This window comes from Poecilia reticulata, chromosome 10 (genome assembly GCF_904066995.2).
Source record: "Poecilia reticulata chromosome 10, P_reticulata-male-v2, whole genome shotgun sequence".
Taxonomy (NCBI): Eukaryota; Metazoa; Chordata; class Actinopteri; order Cyprinodontiformes; family Poeciliidae; genus Poecilia; species Poecilia reticulata.
Window position 1 is genome coordinate 19,340,341 of NC_088839.1, and position 23,339 is coordinate 19,363,679.

Sequence of the window (23,339 nt, forward strand, 5' to 3'; positions counted from 1 at the left end):
TTTCTCCTAAGAGTAAATTTCTACAAACTGGAGTTTTGGAATACTTTTTCAGGTTCCATAAAAGAACAAGTTGTAGTTTCATTGCATTATCATTGTAACGATTTGGGGAAACTGTGTAAGGATTTTCCTCCACGACTAGCTGTACATTTTACGAGCTGAATAGAACAAGTTTGTCTACACGGATCTGTCCTTTTTCTCTCCCCATCACGTCCGATGTTATAAACTTAATGTTCCAGCGCTCTTTTCTCCCTTTGGACTAACATCAGTTTAGCAATATGATGATTTATGCTTGTTCCCATGAAAACAGTGAGTTAAATCGCCTATTGTTGCTGCATTCATCAGATGTATTTCCATACCAGGTGCATGATGTTGCTGGAGGCATCCGTACCAGGTGTACGGGTTGCATAATGCAAACGATAAATGAATGAAACCTTTGAAGATTTAAAAGGATAATTTACTAAGAAAAACAGTTTTTTTTTATTATTATTTCTGGCAGTGTAAAGAAATGAAAGATGTGTGAAAGATGTCTTTTTTTTTTATTAAGTTTATTGCCTTTTTTTTTTTGCTCAGGTAAATACTGCCATGCATGAAGCTAAGCTGGTGGAGGAGTGTGATGAGCTGGTGGAAATCATCCGCCAGAGAAAACAGGTCATCGCTGTCAAGATCAAAGAGTCCAAGGTACATTTTATTAGAATACTGGGATGTAAAGTCAGAAAATTAAAGTTGTATGTATTTAGGAACATTGTGCTATAGGGATTTAGGAAAATGCATCTTTAGTCGTGTTTTATGTTTACAGGTCAGTATGAATAGACTACAAATTGAGAGTTTCACATAATTTAAACAGTTGTGCTTGCAGACGAGGCCACTAGCAGTCCTAGTCTGCAAGCACATTTTGGTTTTATACAAGAGAGTGCATAACAAACCAGAACTGCTGTGGACTGAATATATTTGTCAAGCCTCTTCTTTAGTATTCTACTGCTGAGATGCAGGCAGCTGACCTAAATGTAGAAAACTTCTGAACTTCACTCTTGGGTTTCAAAGGGAAGTCTAGGATTTAAAAAGAAATGTCTGTGGTCTAACCCTAACCCGTGTATAATACGGCTGCTTTTTCTACCTGAGCGTTTAGGGATTCATGACAGAGACTCTCCCAGAGGACATATGCACGCTGCTGGTTGAAGTATTTTTAAGATGGCAGAAAAGTTATTATATTCCTGGGCACTGACAATAAGGAGAGAACTGGCTTGTTGGTGTGTACGGTTCGAAGAATAAGGAAGCGTGCCAGTGTATTCCTGGAGATTGCAGACAAAAGGCAGAGCTTCTTCTCCCTAGAGTCTCAGTCAGTCTGGCAGAGGACAGGAAAGGGAGGACGATAAGATATAGGTCAAAAACAAAGAAAATGTAAAACATCAGGAAATACCTGAAAGGGTCACGAAAAGGAATGAAATGTGCAAAGTGAATATGCCACATGACCACGCATTATCAGGGAAACATAGTTAGTCTTACATATTTGAACAAACCACTGATCCAGTTTTCTGTTGTAGGCAGTGATGTCGGGTACTCGAGTCCTTCTAATGGGCTCTGGATCTCATGAGGGTTACTAAGCTGTCATAGTCACAATTTGTCAAAATAAAACACACATTCTCATAGTCTAATGTGTGTGCTTTAATAATATGACTGGCTGTCTGCCAGGCATCCTCTCTTACTGTTTTTAATGGTTCCTAGAACATTAAACCAGGGAAGTCCCGATGCCGAGTTTTAATACTGACCCAAGTCACTTAAAACTCGACTAATATTGAGACCTGGTCCAACACATCATTAAAATCAATGCTATTTAGGCTATGTGGTTAAGAAAACTGCTGTACTGTTAAAAATGCCTTGTATAGCTGTTCACTTGATTACAAATCTGATTCATCCAGCTAGTCTTCAATAAACTCACGTTTTTCCATTAGTGCCAAGGTAGTGCCTCCATGTTTACTGTTTCGCTGTGATATCAGTTATTGATCATAAGGATTTCAGTCTGGTTTTCCTTTGTCATATATTGATAAGACTTGCAGGAAACATTCTTTATAAAGTTAGCTCCTTGAATTAAACATTATACAAGTTATGAAAAAGTGCGCTCTGTGCATCTCCAGGACAGCCGGGGATATGTGAGCCAGGTCCAGGATTTTATTTTGAAGGTCACTGCAGATTCTCTGATTTCTCTGCCTGGGTGGTTAGATTAGTATTTTAATTTGTGCATGAATGTTTGCTCATGCTGAAACGATACATACAAGTAATTTAGAGTTTTAATAGAATGCACCTTCAAGTAAGTAATTCAGGTCACAGAGAGAGATGGAAGAAGTAAAATACCAATTAAGTTTCCTAATATTGTGCAACCACATTCCTAACTATTTATTTACTGACGTAAAAAGGCAAATACTTAATTATCGCAAGATAATAAAAAGTTTCAGTTCTCAAAATGGCAGGTTAGATTTTGTTATTTACCTGCCAGAACTTCTGCCTCTCAGAATCGTTTTAAAAGTTTATTCTCGCATGTTTTTAGCGGGTTTTGCCAATCTTCTGAAAATGAACAACAATCAAGTTTCATGTGAGCCTTTCAAATAATTGATAGGACATGTGTTGTAGACCAGCAACAGGAATTGAGTTCACTCAGAGTCTTCCGATATCAATCATTTAATGAGGTCCTGGTTTGAGCCCTGACTCCATCCCTGATATCAGATTCTGACATCCTATTTAGCTGCCTTGAATCAATAAACACTATTAAATTTCATGAAGAAAACAGAACAACAATATCCAGGTCTTACAGAAGCACACAATTCATTGATTCACAACAATGAAGCAGTGCCTCTGCAAATAAACAGCAGCTGACGAATCATCTACATCCATTTATAAAATCAACTGAGGAGTGAAACACCTGTCTCATGTACCTTGTAGTGTATTAATTTTTTTCTCCAGGGCACTACTGTTTGTTCCTGTTTATTTGGACAACTACAATACAATAAAGAACTTGAGATTTCAATCTAAATATAAAATGTGGGCTTATGAATTATTTTTTTGAGTAAAAGTAAGTAACATTTAAAGGAAGGCATGTGGAGGTGAGTATACTGAGCTTGTAGTGTAGAAATATATTACAGTGTAATGAACTATTGAACCAAGACTGGAAGATTTACTTTTAATTGTTGATATAAATTTATATTTTCCACGTTTGGTTCCTTATTCATCTATCAGTCCAGATGTGGAAAGCTGTTAGTGAAACAAGGACCAACCTTAGCATTAGCTTTGACACAGTGAATTTGGAACAACATTGTGCAATGTAATAATATTGAGACGTTATATGGTATAAGCTTTTGAATACACAAATGAATAATATTGATCAAATTTGTCAAAAGCTTATTTCTGATAATCAATATAATCTAAATATTTACTTGTTTAAATCAATCAAACATTGAGAATATTTCAGTAATGAACAATTTTCCACTTGTGTGCGTTTTTTAGTTTTTTTTTCTATTACACATGGACTCGTCTGTTTAAATAAAACAGATGCTCGTACAGAAACGCTCTCAGTCTGGACCATATTGTCTATTATTTTGAGCGAGAGGATTAATCATCTCTAAAATTGTTGTTCGCAGCAGATGTTGCCAAATAATATCCCATCATTAAGGCCATCTTGCTTGTTTCCAGTCACCAACCAGCTCAAATATTGTTCATGAGGGCCAAAGAGAAAGACTGGCTGAGACGTCCGTAAAACACCCCATTAAGTCTTAAGCTTTAAAACTCGACACTCAGCACCTTTTATCGCCTGCTGAATAAAGGTGGATAATGATTCACTTCATTTCAGATTTATGTTTCTGACACAGAAGTCGAAGAGAAACATTTCACAGTGAAAGTGTGTATGCAAACATAGAGATGTTTGCATAAATGCTATAGTCATACCAAGTATGACCCAAAATGCCAGAGTGGATTGGTTTTAAGCTTTTCGTTGTAATTAGGACATTTTCCATGGTAATGTCCGATGTGAACAGGCTCGGTCCTGCATGAGTTTTTAATCTTCTCCTAGCTAATCATGGTTACAGTGGGAAAGTCCCATAAAGGAAGCACTGTATTTGTGTATCTCTCATGTTGTTTACTCTAACTCTTGAACAGCCTGTGGTCATTTCATTAAGGGGGTTTCATCAAACTAAGTTCACATTCAGAGTCAGGAAATAAGCCTGAATGAAGATAAACAGAGTACTTTAATTTCAAATAAAGCTTGAATGGTTTCCTTATTCTCAATGGGAAATCACATTTCAACTGTTGAATGAAACGGCATTACAAAATGCAGTAGCCTTACTTGAACCCTGGTTTGTCTCTTGGTGGACAGGAAGTACAGTTTTTTCTGGATGTGATTAGTGATTGCCCATAATCACATGTTTCCTACTTTTGGTATTTTCATGGGCATCTGAAACCTGCAGACCACTGCTGTGGACATTGGTCAAAGATAAGGAAGTGATTGTTTAACATTACGCTAGGTTACAAGCACAAAAAAATATATATTTTATGTGAGATTTAATTTGACACAAACTAGCATAAAATTGTGAAGTTTAAGGAATTAATATTAGTTATTATTATTACTAGAATTATAATGCAAGTACTTGAAACTTATGTTTTATGCTTTACGCTACTGTGATGCACCTCGCATGGTCCTTTGAAATGCTTCTGCAAGCATGAATGGTTTTTAGATTCGACACCTCCGCAATGACAACATTAGAATCAGCTTGAAAGAAAGATTGTGTACAGCTGAAGCTTCTTGCAGAGGTTTTGGTAGTCAAACATTTCCCAGGTAACACAGTATAAAGTCGCCATTGTTGTCTGCGTTTTCAGCATGGAAGAAAAACCACAAACAGTCTTGTTATTGTAACAGTGATCATAACAGAAATTAATCTTGGCAACATTCGGTTTGTGCAAATGAACATAAATCTGTATCTGTGTCAGAACGAAGCAACCTTAGCTGTGCTCGTGCTTGTCTCAGGTGATGAAACTGCGCAAGTTGGCTCAGCAGATTGCAAACTGTCGCCAGTGCTTGGAGCGCTCCAGTGCCCTCATCACCCAGGCTGAGCAGAGCCTGAAGGAGAACGACCATGCACGCTTCCTTCAGTCTGCCAGGAACGTGGCAGAGAGGTGGGTCATGACACAGAAACTCTGCACACACAGGAAGGCGGAAAAAGTAATAAATATTTAGCTCTATCTGCCAAAGGCAATTGGAAGATTCAATATGTGTCCAGCTTGAAAGCAGCTCAGACCTTGCTACGATACATATTTTTTAAGTGATCGTGAATACATCAATAACAATACTGAGTACATAAGCCACTGCTTATGTGAATAATAGTTGCACAGTTTGTTCTTTAAATCAACCAACATATTAAAGCAACTTGAGTTCTCAGTAGTGCATGATAAACCGTGTCCATTGTCGAACCACTGCGATCAGTCATTCGAGGAAAAACAGAAGCCTCTGACACTCGGCATCTCCCTGCGGTTCAACTGGCTCACATTAGGTCATGTTGTGGTCTAAACCAGTCAGAAAATAGTTCATGTTTACTGGACTAAATCATTTACCAGTCAATATTGCCTTTATGGAAAGTGATGAGAAAAAGAACCAAGCCTGTAAAAATGCTATGTTAAATCCCGTGGTAGTAAAAACTTTTTGTGCTGCTGTTCGGTGCAATCAGTGCAAAAAGTTAGTCTAGATACCTAGTTACAGAAAAGTGGTTGTAAATTAAAGATAAAAGGTGAGAAGGAACTTTATTCAAGTCAGCCCGGGTTCTTTACGTACATTCGTTGCTCTAGATCGGATTTTGTTTTGAATTTTCCCAAAAGACTCATTTATAATGTATCTGAAAATAGACGTTTTTTACTTTTTAAATCAAATCTTTCACTCCAGAGTAGCTTCTCCTTTATTCAGTTTTTACTTTTGAAATCCAGCTGAAGGGCTGCTGGTAAACTCACCATCGTATCGAACATACCTGGCTCCTGCAATCAATGTCAAGCCTCTTCTGAGAATCATCCATCATTTAAGAGCCAGCTCTGTCTTCATTACCCACATCCTTTACTCCCACCTTGAGCTGAGGCGTTTTTTTTATTCCATCTGACAGACAGATCTTGTCGAGAAGTCTTCACCCAGAGTTGCATGTTTTATGTTGCTCAGTCTTGTTGAACCCTCACCGACTTCCCTGAAACCCGTGAATTTGAAGGCCTAGAACTGCTTTGTGCTTTACTCTATAGTCTGCTGCATAACTCTGCTGCAACTCTGGTCCCTGCCACGAGCTGCTCACTCATCCTCAAAGCAATCGTACCTTTCTGTCGAGCTGCAGAGTTGTGAGAGGTTTCAGTTTGTGCTGAGTCTCACATCTGTTTCGAAACACAGCGACAGACAGGGTCGGCCCAAGCCTCCATGGGGCCCTAAGCGAAATTTGGTTTTGGGGCCCTCTAGTTCTGCTAACAATGTGGACTGGCTGCAATCAGCAGCCCGATCATTAGATCGTTCTAATGATCTCCTTTTTTGAGACATTGTTTTGCTAGCTTAACTTCTGACAGGAGCTGCTTATTGCACAGCAGCTCATGTTACCGGCGAAGCGTGCGGTACCTACCACGGCCACCAGGGGTCCACAAGAGCAATTTGTTTTTTTATTTTTATCCATAAAATAATGGTTTCTTCATAGTTGATCAAATATATATATTACTGTAAAAACAAATCACTTCAGAGTGAAATTGTGTGTTTTTGATATTATAATGACATAGAAATTATTACTAAAAAAATAAATAAATTAGCTCTACTGAGGGGGCCCCTTAGTGGCCCTGGGGCCCTAAGCGGCTGCTTAGTTTGCTTTCGCCTTGGGCCGGCGAATACAGTCTGCAATACAGAACGTATTGCAGATGTCTTCTTTGTGGCTTTTTCCACACCTGTTCTTGTGTCTACCATCTCTCTCCTCCCGTCACCTCGCTTCTGTCACTCCGCTGCTTCACAGCCACCTCCACCACCTTTCATCTTTTCACACTCCTCCTCTCTCCCACATTCATACATCGATGTGACCGCCTGAACCTTTGTATTTTTGCCCCTTTTGCTGATTTGTTCCCTTTCTTCTGTCCCGATCATTTTACAGGGTAGCGATGGCGACAGCCTCCTCCCAGGTACTCATCCCTGATGTGAACTTGAATGAAGCGTTTGATAACTTTGCTCTTGACTTTTCCCGAGAGAAGAAGATATTAGAGGGCCTAGATTACCTAACAGGTAAGGCTTACTGATTTAATTTAAATACAATATTATTTTTGATCACCAGTAAAAGTTTCATTGCAGGAATGTTCTACTTAATATATAAACATTCTTTACAATGATGCTGTAAAATGCAGGGTGAATATACGTGAGATGCAGGGTTTGTTAACTGCACTAGCTGGACCAGAAACTGAATGGAAGATGCACATGTACATGTTTGCTTGCGGCAAAACCACAAATAGAGCTGATTAGGTGTCTTCTTATAGCTTTCTTGTTTCTAATCTGACCTGGGGGTCACAGTTAAGTTCAGAACTATTAGTTGTCCTGTCAACATGTTCTCCCACTTGATCTCTGCAAGATCCTCCAAAGTAATCATTGGCCTCTCGGGAGCTTCTTCGATAAATGCTCTACTTCTGAACTTTGAACTAAACAGGTTGCACTAAATATAGGTTTATGCAACATGTTGAACAATGTGTCATTTCACTTACATTTTACAACTGTGCTACTTGTTGGTCTACAATGTAAATTCCCTGTAAAATTGATACACATTTGTAGTTGTGACAGCTCAGTGGGTATGAATACATTTTTACGGGATTGTCCAGTTTAGAGGAACTCTTATACACAGACTGATTATAAGCTGTCAGAGACTTCCTAAGTATCATTAAATATCTTCAACTTATTCCTTTGTCTTTTTGATATTTTAAAAAGAAGCATCACTTAGAAGTAAATCCTGATTTTTTTCTCTCTCCATATGTAGCGCCCAACCCGCCATCCATCAGGGATGAGCTGTGCACCGCCTCCCATGACACCATCACTGTTCACTGGACGTCAGAAGACGAGTTCAGCGTCACCTCCTATGAGCTGCAGTACACCATCTACACTGGCCAGACAAATTTCATCAGTGAGTCGAGAGCACACCCTCAAACACACACGCATTCAGACGAACGGTTTTGTTGAAGAGAACATATTTAGACTGTAGAGCCTATAAATGACTACGCCACAAACCAGAAAATGTTTCACGGTCGGATAATGTTATGGCTGAGGAGATGTAGTCAAATGACAGGAAGAGTTTATGTTTCATAATAGCAACTCTTTTTGTATAGCTTACAAATTCCAGGGAGCCTGCAATAAAAAAAAGTGGAGTGTTTTCAAAAGACAAAAGCTCAGTTATCAGAAAACGAAGTTGTAAAAGTCAAATCAAACCCCTACTCACCTGGTACCTGAGCTCCTCCAAGGTCTGTGTCTCATTCCACTGCCACAAATACAAAATAGACTGTAAATCGGAATCTTTATTTGCATTTCTAAGAGTTTATAAGACATCAGTCCAGTGGCTCACACAGAACTGTTCACAGCCTCTAGATGTAAAAATGCTGCTTCAGTGTCTGAATGCCTAAAATCAATAGAAGTGAGTTTTTTTTTTCATCAATATGCGTTGCTAATAGAAGAGAGCTTGGTCTCTGGCCACAGCAATTAGCAGATCCCACTGGTGTTCTAGCTTGTAACTGGAACCCATTCATCATGGGAGAGGCGTCATTCCCAGATTGGAGTTTCGACTTCCCAGGAAAGTCCAATGGGAAAAAAACCAAGGGAAGTTTTATTATGCAAGTACCTGTTAGATAGCATACAAAATTCAAAGTTAATTTCTTTATCAGTGGAACAAATATACAAACTTATTTCTCAAGGTTTTTTTTTTTTTGTATTTTCCAACAAACATTGCTGAATGGTAAATTAAAGGTCCTCCATATTATAGAAACATTTTTTTTTTCAATGAGTCTTACAGTCTTCCAAAATAAATATCTTATTCAGCCTTGATGATTTAAGAAAACAATCTCACACTCCTTTACAAACACTGTGCATGTTTTATTTCCAAGGGGGTTCTGTTAGAAGATAAAGTAGATTCTGAAATTAATCCCTAAAAACCCCAGACAAGCAACAATTTGTAATTTCTGATTTACTATGACTGAGCTAAACTGCAAAAGCAGAAAAGCTTACTGTAGAAGAGTAAATATGTGGGAAACCGCCAGGTGTTGCTAATCAGAAGCTCCTAATTAACTAATCATCAGCAGGTGTGAGTTCATTTACAAAAGCAGGAGACTGTTTTTCCGTTCTGAAGTATCTGTGTATGTTGATATAGTGCTATGGAAGAATGCCAGCAGTGCTTTAGCTGTTGTTTCTGAGTGGTTGATAAGATTCAGTGGTTTAGATCTAATACAGCTGACCATGTGTTAGGAGAGGGTCCGCCTGCAAGTTCACTCCAAAGTATGCCTGAGCGATGCTTAGAGACAGTCCAATAAACCTGAGTGAAATCTCAGAGTATACATGTCTCATTTTAAGTGTTATATTATGTGGAAGGGTTGTTGAAGAGAAAGTGTGAGAACATACCAGAAAAAAGACTGATAAAGGCTAAAGTAATCTCCTTTAGGAAGATTTTTTTTTCAATATGGAGCCACATTGGTTGTCTTCCACACTGAAAGTCAAATATATCTGCACAAAAATCCTTTACTGGTTGCTTTTGAAAGCTATTTAATCGTGATTTATAACACAGTTTCCAATATCTCAATCTTTCCAAGTAGTCTTACAGTTAAGATACATTCTGCTTTTTTTCTTTCCCTGAAGGTTTTCATACCTCATGGGATGTAGAAGTTGGGTCATGGTGTCTTATGAACTGTGCCTTTTGCAGGATCATCCAGGCATAGCAGTAGAAAATAGAGCTGGCAATTAAGGTCAGATTTCAAGGAAAGCTGTAGTAGGCAGTGTCAAAACTCCCCCGCCCCCCCAAAAAAACCCAAGATTTTTTCTCTGCAAACTTTGGCCTCTGCATGTGGTATGCCACAGTTCAACAACCGTTTGCCTCTTTGTGAGGAATGGAGGCGGGGATGGGGGTCAAAGTTGATCTACCACTGACATCCTAACAGACGGGTGTGTATGAAGCCAGACAGCACAGTGAAAACAAACCCGATCCAAATGCTGATGCCGTTGTCACTCAACTGATAACACAACACCGGGATGGTATTTACAGGGATGACAAGCAAAACAAAGGTGATATACAGCACAACAGCTGTGTGAAAATAGACTTATGTCTTGCTGACTCATTCAGTTATTGGCCAGCTGTCATCTGGGATCATTAAACACACACAAGCATTTTCAAAAGTTTCAGTTTTATGTGGAGCACCAGTAATTAGGATTCATTTTACAGCCACAGGAGCTGGACACCTTCCAGTAATTATGTTGATCATGAACTCCTCCTTACAGCAGAGAACTGTACGTTTAAATGTGAGGCCATCTGCTGAAAGCTGTTAATGGGATTGTAAAATCATATAATTTCTAATAAAAGAGACTTAATTGCAACCTGTTAATGCTGCGTGTATTTTCAGGCGTCCTAGGATCCTGATCCTGATGTTTGTCACACAAAGATTCCACATTGGTATTAAATATTAATGGCATCGTTACTGACCTGTTTGAACAAAGGTGAATAAAGCAACAAACCTCCACTATTGCTCAGCCATTCAGCCATTTTGTTTACATGCTAAATGTTTAATAGAAATTAAAAATTTCTGTCCAACGATGACTGTTTTTAATAGTGACAGACGTTCTCAATAAATGGAATTGTGATTCTTGATTTTACAGTATCTGCTAAGTCACATTGAAACTGAATGCAGCATAACAGATAAAGTTTCATTTTAAAGAATCTGACAAATTATTTAAAATATTTACTCTAAGATACTCTTAATCCCAAATAAAATAATTAAAGTCTCCTTTATGATTTCCTTTTAATTCTAGGTTTCAGAAATCCGAACCTGAGTTGTAAATAATTTAGTGTAAAATTATCCAACTCGTATTCAGTCTGGTTTTAGATTTTTAACAAATGCAGTCCAGATTGCATTAAAAACTGTGAAATGTGACTTTAATTTAGCACCATATCAGGATCCCTGAGAGAGGCATGAGTTTCAGAGTCATCAGCCAATCAGGTTGTTTAGCCATATTTCCTTACAGTGCTTACGCTACACAACAAAATGGGTGTCCTGTGGAACAGGCATGTAAATAAAAACATATACTGTGCAAAAACGACATCACTTATTTTCCCCCCTGGAGTGCTTGTGCCTTCCCTCCACTCTGTGCCACCCGTGGTGGTGAGCCATAGCGGTCAAATCAAAAAACTGCATTTGGAACAGAAATAAATCCAGTTCATATACTGCTCTCCCAAATAAGCATGTTTACGATGCCCTTCAGTGCATTTATAAAGTGCAATTGTAATAAACCAAATCTTAATCAGTAGAGCTGCCGGCCTGAAGCAACACGCTGGGGCTTCATTAGATAATCAACACTAAAGTTGGTTTGCTTTCAGAACTTCTATGAACAGAAAGGAAAGAATCTGCTGTGGGGGAGGAAACAAATATGAGACCAGGGGAAAATAATAGATGTGTAGGGCTGGAGAAAATGACCACTTACCAATATGAGGAGGCTGTCATTAATGTACATAAATATGCACATTCATGCATGTTCACACACACACGCACACACACACACACACCTGTGCCTCTTTACTCTTTGATCCTTTCATCATCTCTTCCACTCTCTGCTCTGTAGCCTGACATTTCTCCATCTAACCATGTAACTCAAGTGCCCTCGCCATTTGAAACATCAGGATACATTTCAGCCATGATACTCCGAGTGACTCAGAAATTCAGCGCTTTGCTGCCACAGAGTCCTCGGAGATTCATGGTGGAAACTGAGAAAGAGAGAAACCCATTAAGTCTGCCATGCCACTTGAGTTCTCCAATATAGCTTTTCTCTTAAACTCTCCAAGTGGCTAAATGCTCCCAGCTGATGTCCATCCACAATCCCCTCGCCCCAGGCTTCAGCTCCTCAAGGGAGGTAGGAGTTGGGTCAATGTGTCAAAACATCGTTTTACAGTAGAAAATAGTTACAAAATAAGGTCAAAGAAAAAGAAAATGTCATCTGTAATCTTGAGCAAACACACACGCTCGTGCCTCAGGACAGTTTAGAGAGGCCATTTAACCCGACAGTGATATTTTTGATATTCAGCAGGAAAACCAGGGTACCTGGGGAGAGCGTACACACGTGAGGAGAGAACATGTAAATTCCATGCAGAAACACCCTAGGCTTGTATTCAAACCTGGGGCCTTCTTTACCCAAGGGGAAAATTTGCAAAACGTCAAGCGGTCTTTCTATTTCTGCAAGCTGCTGTAGCATGAAAAGAAGAATAACTAAGTTATGCTGTGTTGCTTCTAACTGTGGTCTGTGAAACGTGGAGCATCGTGTGGGCTCTCAGAAAGAAGCAGAGGTAGAAAGGGAGTCGAAGTTGATGCGAAGCGAGATTTTCGTAGCTCAAAATGATAATGCCGTTGTCACTTAGTGAATAAAAACCAGTACGTATCTTAAAGGCATGACAAGCAAGACAAAGGTGGCATACAGTGCAAACGCTTCGGGAAAACAGGCTCATGTCTTGCTGTGTCATTCTTTTTTGTTTTGTTTTTTTGCCAGCAGATATTTTGGTTTATCATCATCAATTAAAACCTAATTTTATGAAATATTTCTTAGTAACCTAGGGGCCTACAGCGAGGCGGTGTTAATGGCCTAGTGAGTTAGGCATATGATCTCCATGTTTCATGTGTTGTCAGAGTCCATGGATTTGTTGAATTATTAACACAATTACCGGTGGAGAAAATCTGAATCACTGTGGCTGAGCAAGCGCAGTGTTTTCCTCCAAAAGGAAGTGGAAAGGGTGACACGTCCACGCTCACATGCAGGCACACTCTGCCACTGTTAACTCTGTGTTGCATCATCAAAGACAAACCCACTTCCTTTCCCAGGATACTTTGTGCTACAGCTCCCTCCTCACAGGCGCACACGCACATATACAGTACTGGAAAAGTACACGTGCTTGGTGTTTGGATACACATTACCCTCTTTTTTTTTTCCTCTATTTTCTCTTTTCTTCTTTATTTCTGCACATTGCTTTCAAGTACAGCTTTCTTTAAGGGAGGAGCACTTCAGTCAGGAAACCTCCTTGGTGTCTTCTGACCTAATTTAGCAAAAATGGAAACTTTTGAAATCAGAAGTGTTAACAAAGAGTTCAAACGTTTAATCGTTCCTCTCTACTCCATTCTTCTTTTATCTTTTGAAGGCCTACATAACACTATCTATAGGAGATGCTGACAAATGATAAATTGTGCAAAGGATCCATTTCTCTGTGGGAAGGAGCAAACTGTAAAACTTTGGTGCATCGTTCAAGTTTGACATTGCATCTTTATTTTCTTCCTCTATCATCTCTAAGGAAGATGAAAAGCCCCGCATCCTCCTTTGCCCAGATAAAAATGTAGTTTTAAGAGCCCCCACCACCCACACCCGGCCTCTCATTCATTCTTAAAGCCGGCTAACTTTTAAAGGCCTTATTTGCGTCCCATGAAGTATGTATATTTACAAGCAGACTCTCTGCCATTACTTATGCATGCTGTTTCCATCTGGCTCAATAATTTACAACGCATCCTAACCAGAGGGGACAAAGTAAGTATGGTCCTGAGAGCTGTACCCCTCTCAGAGCTTATATTTCTCTGTAATTGTGCAGGAGGAAAGAAAGAGGAGACAGTTCATCTGGTAGTTATTTCACTTCTTTGACTGCTAAAGTTTAAATGAGCTGCCAGGATCCTCTGGCTCTTTGTGTCAGAGCTCCCTCCAGGAAATTTGCTTTATAATCCTCATTCATTGTTGCCACGACTACATTTACTTTCATGTGTGAGATTTATTAAAAAGTAAATGTTTGTCAGTATTTCTAAGCAATCCAACCTATTTTCATGAACGGCGGTGCGCCACAACTTAATGCCACAGTGCAGTTTTCTATATTAAAATATAGATGCATAATGCAAGCACAAACTTGACCATTTAAGGAGTTATACTTTTATGGTTCATCCAGACCTTTTATAACTGATGCTGCAGTCAAAATGTTTTTAAAAATGTTGAGTATGTTTGTTTCATTATACAGTAGTTACATCTTTGGGCACAACATGTCTTTTTCATTGTAAAATAAAATTTCATCTTATTTTCAGATTGTATTTAACATCTCAATATTTCCATACATATTAAGGGCTTTGCAAAGGTATTTTTTATTTTATTGGCACTTTATGTGCGAAACTAAAATCCACTTTGTTATATGGGGTGAAATAACAACGCACATCACTCTTACCACACGATACTCGGCATGAAACATGGTAGTGGCAGCAGCATGCTGGGAGGATGTGTTACATCAGCCGGCACACGAAGCTGTCGAGAGTTGATTGGAAGACGTGAGGCTGCATAAAACACTATTTTGAATTAAAAAGGCTCCAGAACAAATTGACATTATAGCAGAAAATCATTGTTTATGAAAAAGAGTAGCCTGTCGCATAACAGTGCATCAGTGAGATGTGAAATATTTTCCCTAACATTTCACCAAAAGACAGGGAACATGAACAACCCTTTAAAAGTTACATTTCTCCTTAGCTCTGAGCTCAGATTTCTTTTTTCTATTTAAAAAGGCTCACATCTTAGACACCAAGAGGACCGTTTGCAACAGGTGGATGTGGAGCTAACCCATGATTACTAACCCTTCACTTTGAATGAACGCGTCCACCAGCTGTGGTCATGTTGGTATTACCCCTGCTCTCGTACATTTAAGCATTAAAGGGTATCACGCGCTCTTGCTTCGAGGCGATTACTTATAGTACCTTTGATACTTTGAACAGATTGTTCCTTTTGCCATATGGTTTCAGCTCAGTGAACACACTGTATTGCCTCCTGGGTACTTGTTGTAATAACTGTTAGAATTGTAATGGGATATATCTGTAGGTGCACATAAATGTTGCATAACTTTCAGGAATCGCCTTTTAGTGTGCAATAACTAATTCGAGGTTTTCAGAAAGAAAATATTGCTCTGTTCCAGTTGGATATGTGGGAGAATGTTTCTGTTGCTGTAACCATCAGTAGAAAATTATTTTCAGCAAGACTCTGTGCAACTTTCAGACATCAAGAAAACTTTAATAGGTATCCACTCTGTGTGTGTGCGTGTGTGTGTGTGTGTGTGTGTGACCTCCACCAGGTCTGTACAACTCGGCAGACAGCTGGATGATTGTACCGAACATCAAGCAGAACCACTACACGGTACATGGCCTGCAGAGTGGCACCCGTTATATCTTCTTCGTCAAGGCTATCAACCAGGCGGGAAGCCGCAACAGTGAGCCGGCCCGCCTCAAAACCAACAGTAAGTCGGAGCACATGTGACACTTCTTTGGGTTTTCTATGAATATTTACAAGCCTTGTTAATTTTGTTTTGGATTACAACTCCCGCTGCAAGATTTCTGCCGTCTGTGTCATTTGGGTTTAATAACTTGCCGATGCTCACAAGCGTTTCTCAGAGATCCGTGTTTGATTAATAAAGAGTTCGGAGAAGTTTTGGATCAGGTCGATCGTCAAAGGATCTTTCTTTAATCTTTTGCTGAGATACGTGGCAGTTGCTATGAAGGAGTGACATGTGTCCAGTTTGATGAGCTCAGACATAGTAGTGAATAGTGAAGTTTGTGATGTTTTGTGATTATATAAAAACCAGTATTTTTAAAATTGGTGTTTAGTAATCTTGTGTTACGTCCACTTGAGCACTTTTTTTATTTTTAAATTATTTGTTTGGGCGTTAATCGGAACTAGTGGCAATGCAAAACATGCTAAGCAGAAGGATCAAGAAAAGAGTGGGTACAGAGTTCCTTATTTTTTCCTGTTACTTACCGACACTTTTAGTGAGTTAGAAGCAGATTCATTTTTTTTTCCTATTGCATCATTGTGGATGTTGCAGGATCCACAGTGGTGCTGTATTACACAAACAGCACCTCAGTATTTACTCATTCTGCAAAAACGGCTGGTGCATTTTAACACTGAATCAGACAAAGTTGTCTTTGCAGCATTATCTATTTCTTTTTGTACCGGCACATAATGTGGGAGAGATATTTTCTTTCTAACGTAAATGTTTTTATTGATGTAACAGCTGCTCCCCTGTAAATTGCGGATGTGTTTTTGGTTTTTCTTTTATCTTTTTTTCTCCCAAAAGCTCATCAAAAAAAAAAAAGCTGAAAAAAAGAATTTGCACTGAACTCTTTCTTTATACTTTGTTCTGCATCCACCGCTTGTTATCAGTTTGCAGGATGAAAGACTGAAGAAGCAAAGGAAGTAAAAACTCACAAACTGTAGGTCAATAATGTGCATAGATTCAGAAATACAAACAGCCTTTTGGGTGTAGTACAAATGGAAATTTTGTGCTTCTGTATAATCATTGAAAATTACAATATGATAAAAATTATTTCTGATGTGCAAGAAAACCTCCTCATCACTTATTTTTAATTACAGGGAAATAGCTGCTCATGACACATTATGAGTTAATATTATTGTTTATAGACTCTGCCTATGAAACCCAATGTAGAATATATACGTTAGAGAGGTAAAAGACAAACTTGCTTTTGTCAGGAGCCTGTCTGTGGCATTTAGGATTAACTGCAGTGGGAAAATGCTCAGCTTTTTGAAATGGGTGTGTTGGAAACTGTCAAAGTGAAGGCAGGTTTTCTTCCTCCTCCTCTAACAAATAATCTTTCTTTCCTAACCAACTCTGTTTTGTCAATTCAGCACAAACTTCTTAAAGACCTTTTTGTTTTTCATCATTCATTAATATCAATGACTTCAGTCGTTATGGACTGAGAGCAAGCAACGGAGACACAACTGCACACTAACTTCTGTAAAACGTGTGCAACATTTAATGATGCCACATAAAACGGGGGGTGAAATGTGGTTTTGGTCACATTTTGACCAAATGTTGGTCACATTTTGGTCACATTTTGGTCAATTTAGCATGACATTATGGCAATGTCATTATACCACTCAAGAGGATTGAGTCCCTGAAGAAGTAATTGATAAAATGTACTAAGTAACAGCACTAATTAAGTAGCTGACTTTGTAATTGAGGTCATTTTCTGATGTAATTCTCAGAAGTTTATTTGCTACAAGAAAAAAATATAATCAAATAATTATATATATATATATATATATATATATATATATATATATATATATATATATAATGTGTCTGTAGCCTGAATTTCGAAAGATCGGAGTCTAAACATCTTGTCTCTGTTTAGCTTGACTATATTGCAAGACCAAACACGTAGCTTATTTGGTTTACTTGTACATCAGCTCTACAAAGTAGAAAAGATGGGGTGTTTATCAAGGTAATGGTTGCAGATAATTAAGCCTGTTTCAGAGCGAAAACTCAATTTTTCAAAGGGAACGAACGTCAAGGTCTTTTTTGGCAGTGGAAAATGTTAATTCTGTTTTTTGTTTGTTTTTTCCTCAATGCATCTGGACCCTTTGAGTTTGCTCTATGTTTACTTTTTCTGCTTTGATATGCAAGATATCTGTAATTTGAAAAACCTTATCATGCTGCAGATAATTTTCACAAACATCTGACAGTAAAGAAGATTTAGCACTTCGTTTCATATCTTAGGTTGATTTTATTCGTTAAAAAATTGCCAAGAATTTCTGTCAGAGTTCACATCCATTTATTTTCATTTTGTTTTTTGTCTGGCACAAGAAAGGTTGTTGATAAATGTTATGACAAAAACTTTTCATAAACAAAATAACTCTAGCCTGGCTTCATGGAAGATGTTGGTGTAATTACAGATGTAAAACATGAGCAGCTATTATCCTTCAGCTCTGCTTCCTGTGTTCAAAGTAACAAGCTAGTGGGAAATCACACTCTGCTTAGCACATGGCTTACAACCGTTCATCATGCTACCTCAAACCTCATGGATATGTGAATATGTAACTCTTAAATAAGAAGGCAGTCATGTTTCTAACATTTGATCCTACTCCCTTAGGTTTGCAAAAAGGCAGTTACTTCACTGTTAAGATTTTATTATACATGAGTCAGAATTTAATATAAGTATGATTTTGGCCTAGCAGATGAAGCAGTTGGAGATCTCAAAGTCCATGTAGCCTTAATCTTTGAAATTGATTTGATTTCAAAATGATTACATAATGATTACATATTGTAATGTCTGCATCATGCGTTATTAAGTGCATTCAGTGAAAACTGGAATATGTTTTCCGAAGAACTTTGTCTAGTTTATACATGCAGGCTAAACTAAAGGAGTTTCTAAAGGAAAACATTAGGTCATTCTAAAATTGCACAAGTGTAAGTTTTAGCTGTGGGAAAGATGGGCTCACATTTGACTCTAGATACTTTATCAGAAGAGTTTATAGTCGGCCCAGTGATTCCACGGTGGCCAGCTGCCATCACTGTAAAACCAGATCAAATTAGCATTCCTCCACCACCATGCTTCACAGTGTTTGTTGTTTGTGCAGACATTTTGTGCTTGGTTTTCTCCAAACATGTCATGTTCATAAGGGCCAAAGGTTAATATTTTTGTTTGATCAATCCAAATGATTTTGAAGTGCTCAGGTGAAATCTTTAGTTTAATTCGGATCTTTATATTATTCTCTGAGAATCAATAGTCTTTGTCATTGTAACACATGTAAGCAACTGTTCTTCCTGTCATGAAGGTCTCTAAATTAGAACTGTAGCTTTTTGGGGTTTTGATGATTGGATTTAATATCTCTAAAATTAAAAAAGAGAATATATTTGTAACAAAAAAATGTATCTTTCAAGAGAAATGTCCTTTTTCTTTGAATGCTTTACTTAATGTAAATTCTGTTCTGCTTAAGAAATGCAAGATTTGCTTAATTGTTGAAAAAAAATGAAAGCTTTTGGTAGGAGTCTAATAATGAAGGAAAATAGATGACACAAGGGACAAAAGATGGATAAAAAAACTAGTCTAAACACATACTAGTTGTACACTAAAGTTACTGAAAAAATATTTACCATATGGTTATATAATATCCAGTACAACTATGGCACAGTGCTGATGGATAATTCCCACTCCGTACTTCTTCTTGTACTCAGTGATGTGCAGGGAAAGCTTGTCCACCCACAGCCAACGTGAGTCGAGATTATGAGCCTGTGATTGTCAAACAGCTTTTTCCCAAAGCTGTGATGATTTAGACAAGCCATCAAAATAACAGGAAAAAAAAACATGCATATTTTTATCCTCAAGATTTTACAGTTTGTTTCCATCTCCTCACATGTTTGTTTTGTTTTTTTTCTCTTTTCTTTCCAACTCTCTCCTATTTTATCACGGTATTCAGATTAGACAGCTTTAGCCATCTGTTCATATAAAAGCTGAGCTTGGATTAAAACGGGTCACAAAGGTCACAAACGTCTCACTTGTGCACCTTGCCTCTTCGCAGGCTCTGCTGTAATAGCAGGTTTCTTTCCTCTCATCTTGCCTGTAGCCTGATTGGGAGGATTAGCTGCATCAGGAAGCCTTCAGCCTAAGCTCTTCATTATTTGGCTAAAAGATGCAAAGCAAACAATATTGTGACATGACACACTGCTACACCCTGTAAATCATCACAGTCCTGTCTTTTCAGTGCAGCAACTCAGAGTGTATTAAAATGATGCGGTGAAACCATCAACACAGCAAACTGCGGTATCATGCTACCATACAGTTAGCACCATTGTGTCTTTTCCAACACACTATGCAACGGTCCAAAAAACAGGAAGAGTACTTATTTAGTGTCTGGACAAATATTATGGGGGCTGAGCAGTTAGAAACCAGTATGTATTTTGGTATGCAACGCTTTTAAATCTTCATTTTTACCTTCTGTCAATTTATCACCAGTAATTCAGAATTACTGATGAGAAAAAGCCTTCTCTTTTATTTTTAGCAGATTATTTTTATGCTATTTTATGTAGAACACACACTTAAGGCCTAACCAGAGCTCCTGCAAAACACAGAACCAATAATTTTGTCTCAAGTAATTTACTAAAGTGTTTTTAGTTTAACTGACAAGTTGTCAGACAATAGAGATTTGAGTTGCACATTGGACCAAACAAGTTTTAGTCATCGTATCAGCATAACGGTTTATACCTTTGAATCCCAATCAAACAAAATGTGTTATGGTTTAAAAAAATGAAGCAGAAGATTTAACGTGAAATTTACTCCTCATTCACAAAGGCATACTTATCCAATTCACACTTTTCAATGTGAAGTCATTTTTTTAGATGGTGGCATTCAAATCAATACTGTTCATGTCACCGAATCCCATTTCATACCTGAATATTACATTAGCACACAATACTAGCCAACAAAATGTAAGACTTCATGACAAGCGCATGAAATCCAAGAGCATTAAATGAGATCCGGTAAAATTCTGCACACCTGAGTTTATTTACTGGTCTTTTGAATGAGTACAAAGGCTGATAAATTACATCTAGTGACGTCTGAAAACAGCAGGATGTGCAGCTTAGCATTTAAATCAAGAACAAGGATTGTATTGTAGAAAAATCAAACATTGGAATTAGGTTTCAGCGCTTTATGCAGCATTTTATAACAAGCAAAAGGACGGGACTGGTTCCAACTGAGAGGTTCTGTTGTTTTTCTTTTGTTTGTTTGTTTTGAAAATCCTCTGGGGGCTTTACATCCCATCACGTGGAATTCAGTGACTTTGATTGAAACATTTACAACCATGTCTGGGTGTGCTCTGCAGCTTTTTTGGGTCAGTCGCAGCAGCCACTCGTTGGACTCTGAGAGGCTGAAAGTGAGCAGTGGCTCTAATGCCGTCCTTTAGAGGAAGTATCAGTGAGCTGCTAGGTGCTCACGGTCAACATGTAAAGTAACTCTCAGTTTCCCAGAAAAACACATGAATAACGCATGATGAATAAGAATGCGGTAGAGACGAGGGTCCACGCATGCATGTGTGGTAGCGTGTGACCTTTTATCAGCGCGCCTGCACTCCTGCATTTTACCTCCGAGTGAACCGTGACCAGTTTTCTACATCACTGTCTTTAGAAATGAGCTGAGAGAGCTATAAAGAGACTGAAAGAGGGAGTATGAAAGTGGATTAAAAAAAAGTGAGAAAAAGAGAGCGTTGAGTGAATAAAAGACAGCAAATGGCTCTTTGCACAGATGTGGGTTTGGAGAGTTCAGGGCCATCGCTGCGCTGCTTTTTAGCCATTTACAAAATCCAGAAATTTACAAAAAAGTAATGTTATCAAAATAAAGATTAAAATAATTTATACCATGTTTTACATGTTTCACTCCATCAGCTTTGATTTCAATTTATTCCAATAAATGTAGAAAAATCCATACAATCTATGTAAGATTAGAGAAGGAAGGTGTGCCACCGCTCTTTCTTTAAAAAAAAAAAAAAGCCAATATGATAACAATCATAAGTTTGGTGTTAAAGCACCATATTTTTTGCGCTCATAAGCATGAAATTGAATTAAACTTGTAAATGAATTCGGTCAGAGCTTATTAAGGCAGCGGCTGAGAAAACAACCCACATTATTCAAAATGGCTTTTATTAATTTGCGCTTTGCCTGTGCTTTTTACTTCATTATCTGTCTCTGCAATTAATTATATCAAGAGCTAGTATATATATACACCGCATTCGCTGAAAATCCTTTCACATATATCCTTAGATGGATATATATACTGTGCCCTTTACATATGGAGGTAGCCATAATAATAATAATAAAAATGTAAAAGTCTAAAAACCAGGACACATTTTCATCTCCTGTTCATCACAACACTGATTGGTCAGGACATTAGCAGTATTTTTTTATACTGAATGAACTTTGATAAGCTTTTCACATTTCCTAATTTAAAGCTGTAACTTTCATTCACTTGTCAGGTGACATTACCTTTAGGTGTGAAGGCTGACAATGTAAACTCGAGAAAAGGCCAGTCAATTTATAAAGAGAAGCTGGATATTAATTAGGAATGCTTTCAAGTTGCCTTAAACCACCGAGAACTGCAACAGTCACCTCAGTTTTTTTTTTTTTTTTTTTTTTACGTTTTCTATCAGGTTGTATCAAAAGTCTTTCTCATTTTTTTTCTATCAGTGCTCCCTAACAACGCCTTCCGAGACCGTTACAGGGTGCAGTTGAAGAAGAACATAATAACGACGGGCAGCTGTCTTTGCTTGACGCTTCTCAGTGGGTTTTCCTTCCCATCAGACAGAAAAATACATGATTTTAGCTGGAAAAGGAGAGAAAATGTGATAGATAAACTCAGATCCCCTGGACGTTTTCTAATCACACCCATCCTGTACCTTGTTCTATAACTGATTAATTTATAATCTCACTAGAGTGCAGCTGCGCTTCATCCGGAGCGCCTCTGGATTACATACCACGTTACATATGAATTAGGTAGTCAGAAGACAACTGGCAGGCAGCCATGTATTTTAATTACTTGGGTGGATTTGTGAGTTCAGCAGGGATTCAGGAACCGGTGTGAGGTTGCACGTGTAAAGAGAACGCTCCCAATTCCTCCTGCTGCTGTTTCTGCTGCAGCGATTGTTTAGTTATGCAGTAAAATTGATCGTTTTTTTTTTCAATCTCGGCCTTGTTAGTTGCAGCTTAACCTATCCCTTAGCAAAAATGCAAGCAAGGAAAATTGCACATATGAAATAGTCAGTTACTAATAGGATGTCCCACTGCAAGATTTCCAACGTGTTCCCAGCAGAATGAGCCTGGAATGGAATTACAGCACGAACGCGTTTCTTCGGCTGTGGCCTCTTTCAGCTCATATCTCTTCCCTGCCGTCGATGTGGCTTCTTTTTTTGTGTGTGTTTGACAAGTTTCCATTTAGGATTTCTGAGTCTTTAACAATGCAGGGCTCCAAGACAGTATAACAGAGTTGTTATCACCTCTGCAGACAGCCAGATAGACTTCTAATTACTGCTGTATTACTACAAAGTGGAAACAGACTAATGATAGTCCATGAACAAACGTCCAGATTGTAGAATATGCTGTTCCAAATTCCCATCTTATCTTTATTGTTTTTGTTCCAAATTCTGAGCAAAAGCTGTGCAGCAGGATGATTGATTTGCTGGTGTTGCAATCGGCACCAATGTGTGTGTGTTGTTTACAATGAAAAGAGTATTTGAAAGGGGTTTGGAATCAATTTTTTTTTTTTTTGAACATCCACTGAGTTTG

At 38.2% G+C, this 23,339-nt stretch overlaps 1 protein-coding gene across 6 annotated transcripts in view; it reads left to right on the top strand.

The window, feature by feature from the left end:
• mid2 (midline 2) overlaps positions 1 to 23,339 on the top strand; it is a 157,264-nt gene that overhangs the window by 124,874 nt on the left and 9,051 nt on the right. For all 6 annotated transcript variants that reach the window (XM_008420369.3, XM_008420372.3, XM_008420371.3 and 3 more), the window contains 5 exons: positions 571 to 678; positions 5,009 to 5,157; positions 7,137 to 7,264; positions 8,004 to 8,147; positions 15,342 to 15,503. In XM_008420369.3, the coding sequence (XP_008418591.1) occupies positions 571 to 678; positions 5,009 to 5,157; positions 7,137 to 7,264; positions 8,004 to 8,147; positions 15,342 to 15,503 (691 nt within the window). The remainder of the gene's footprint in view (positions 1 to 570; positions 679 to 5,008; positions 5,158 to 7,136; positions 7,265 to 8,003; positions 8,148 to 15,341; positions 15,504 to 23,339) is intronic.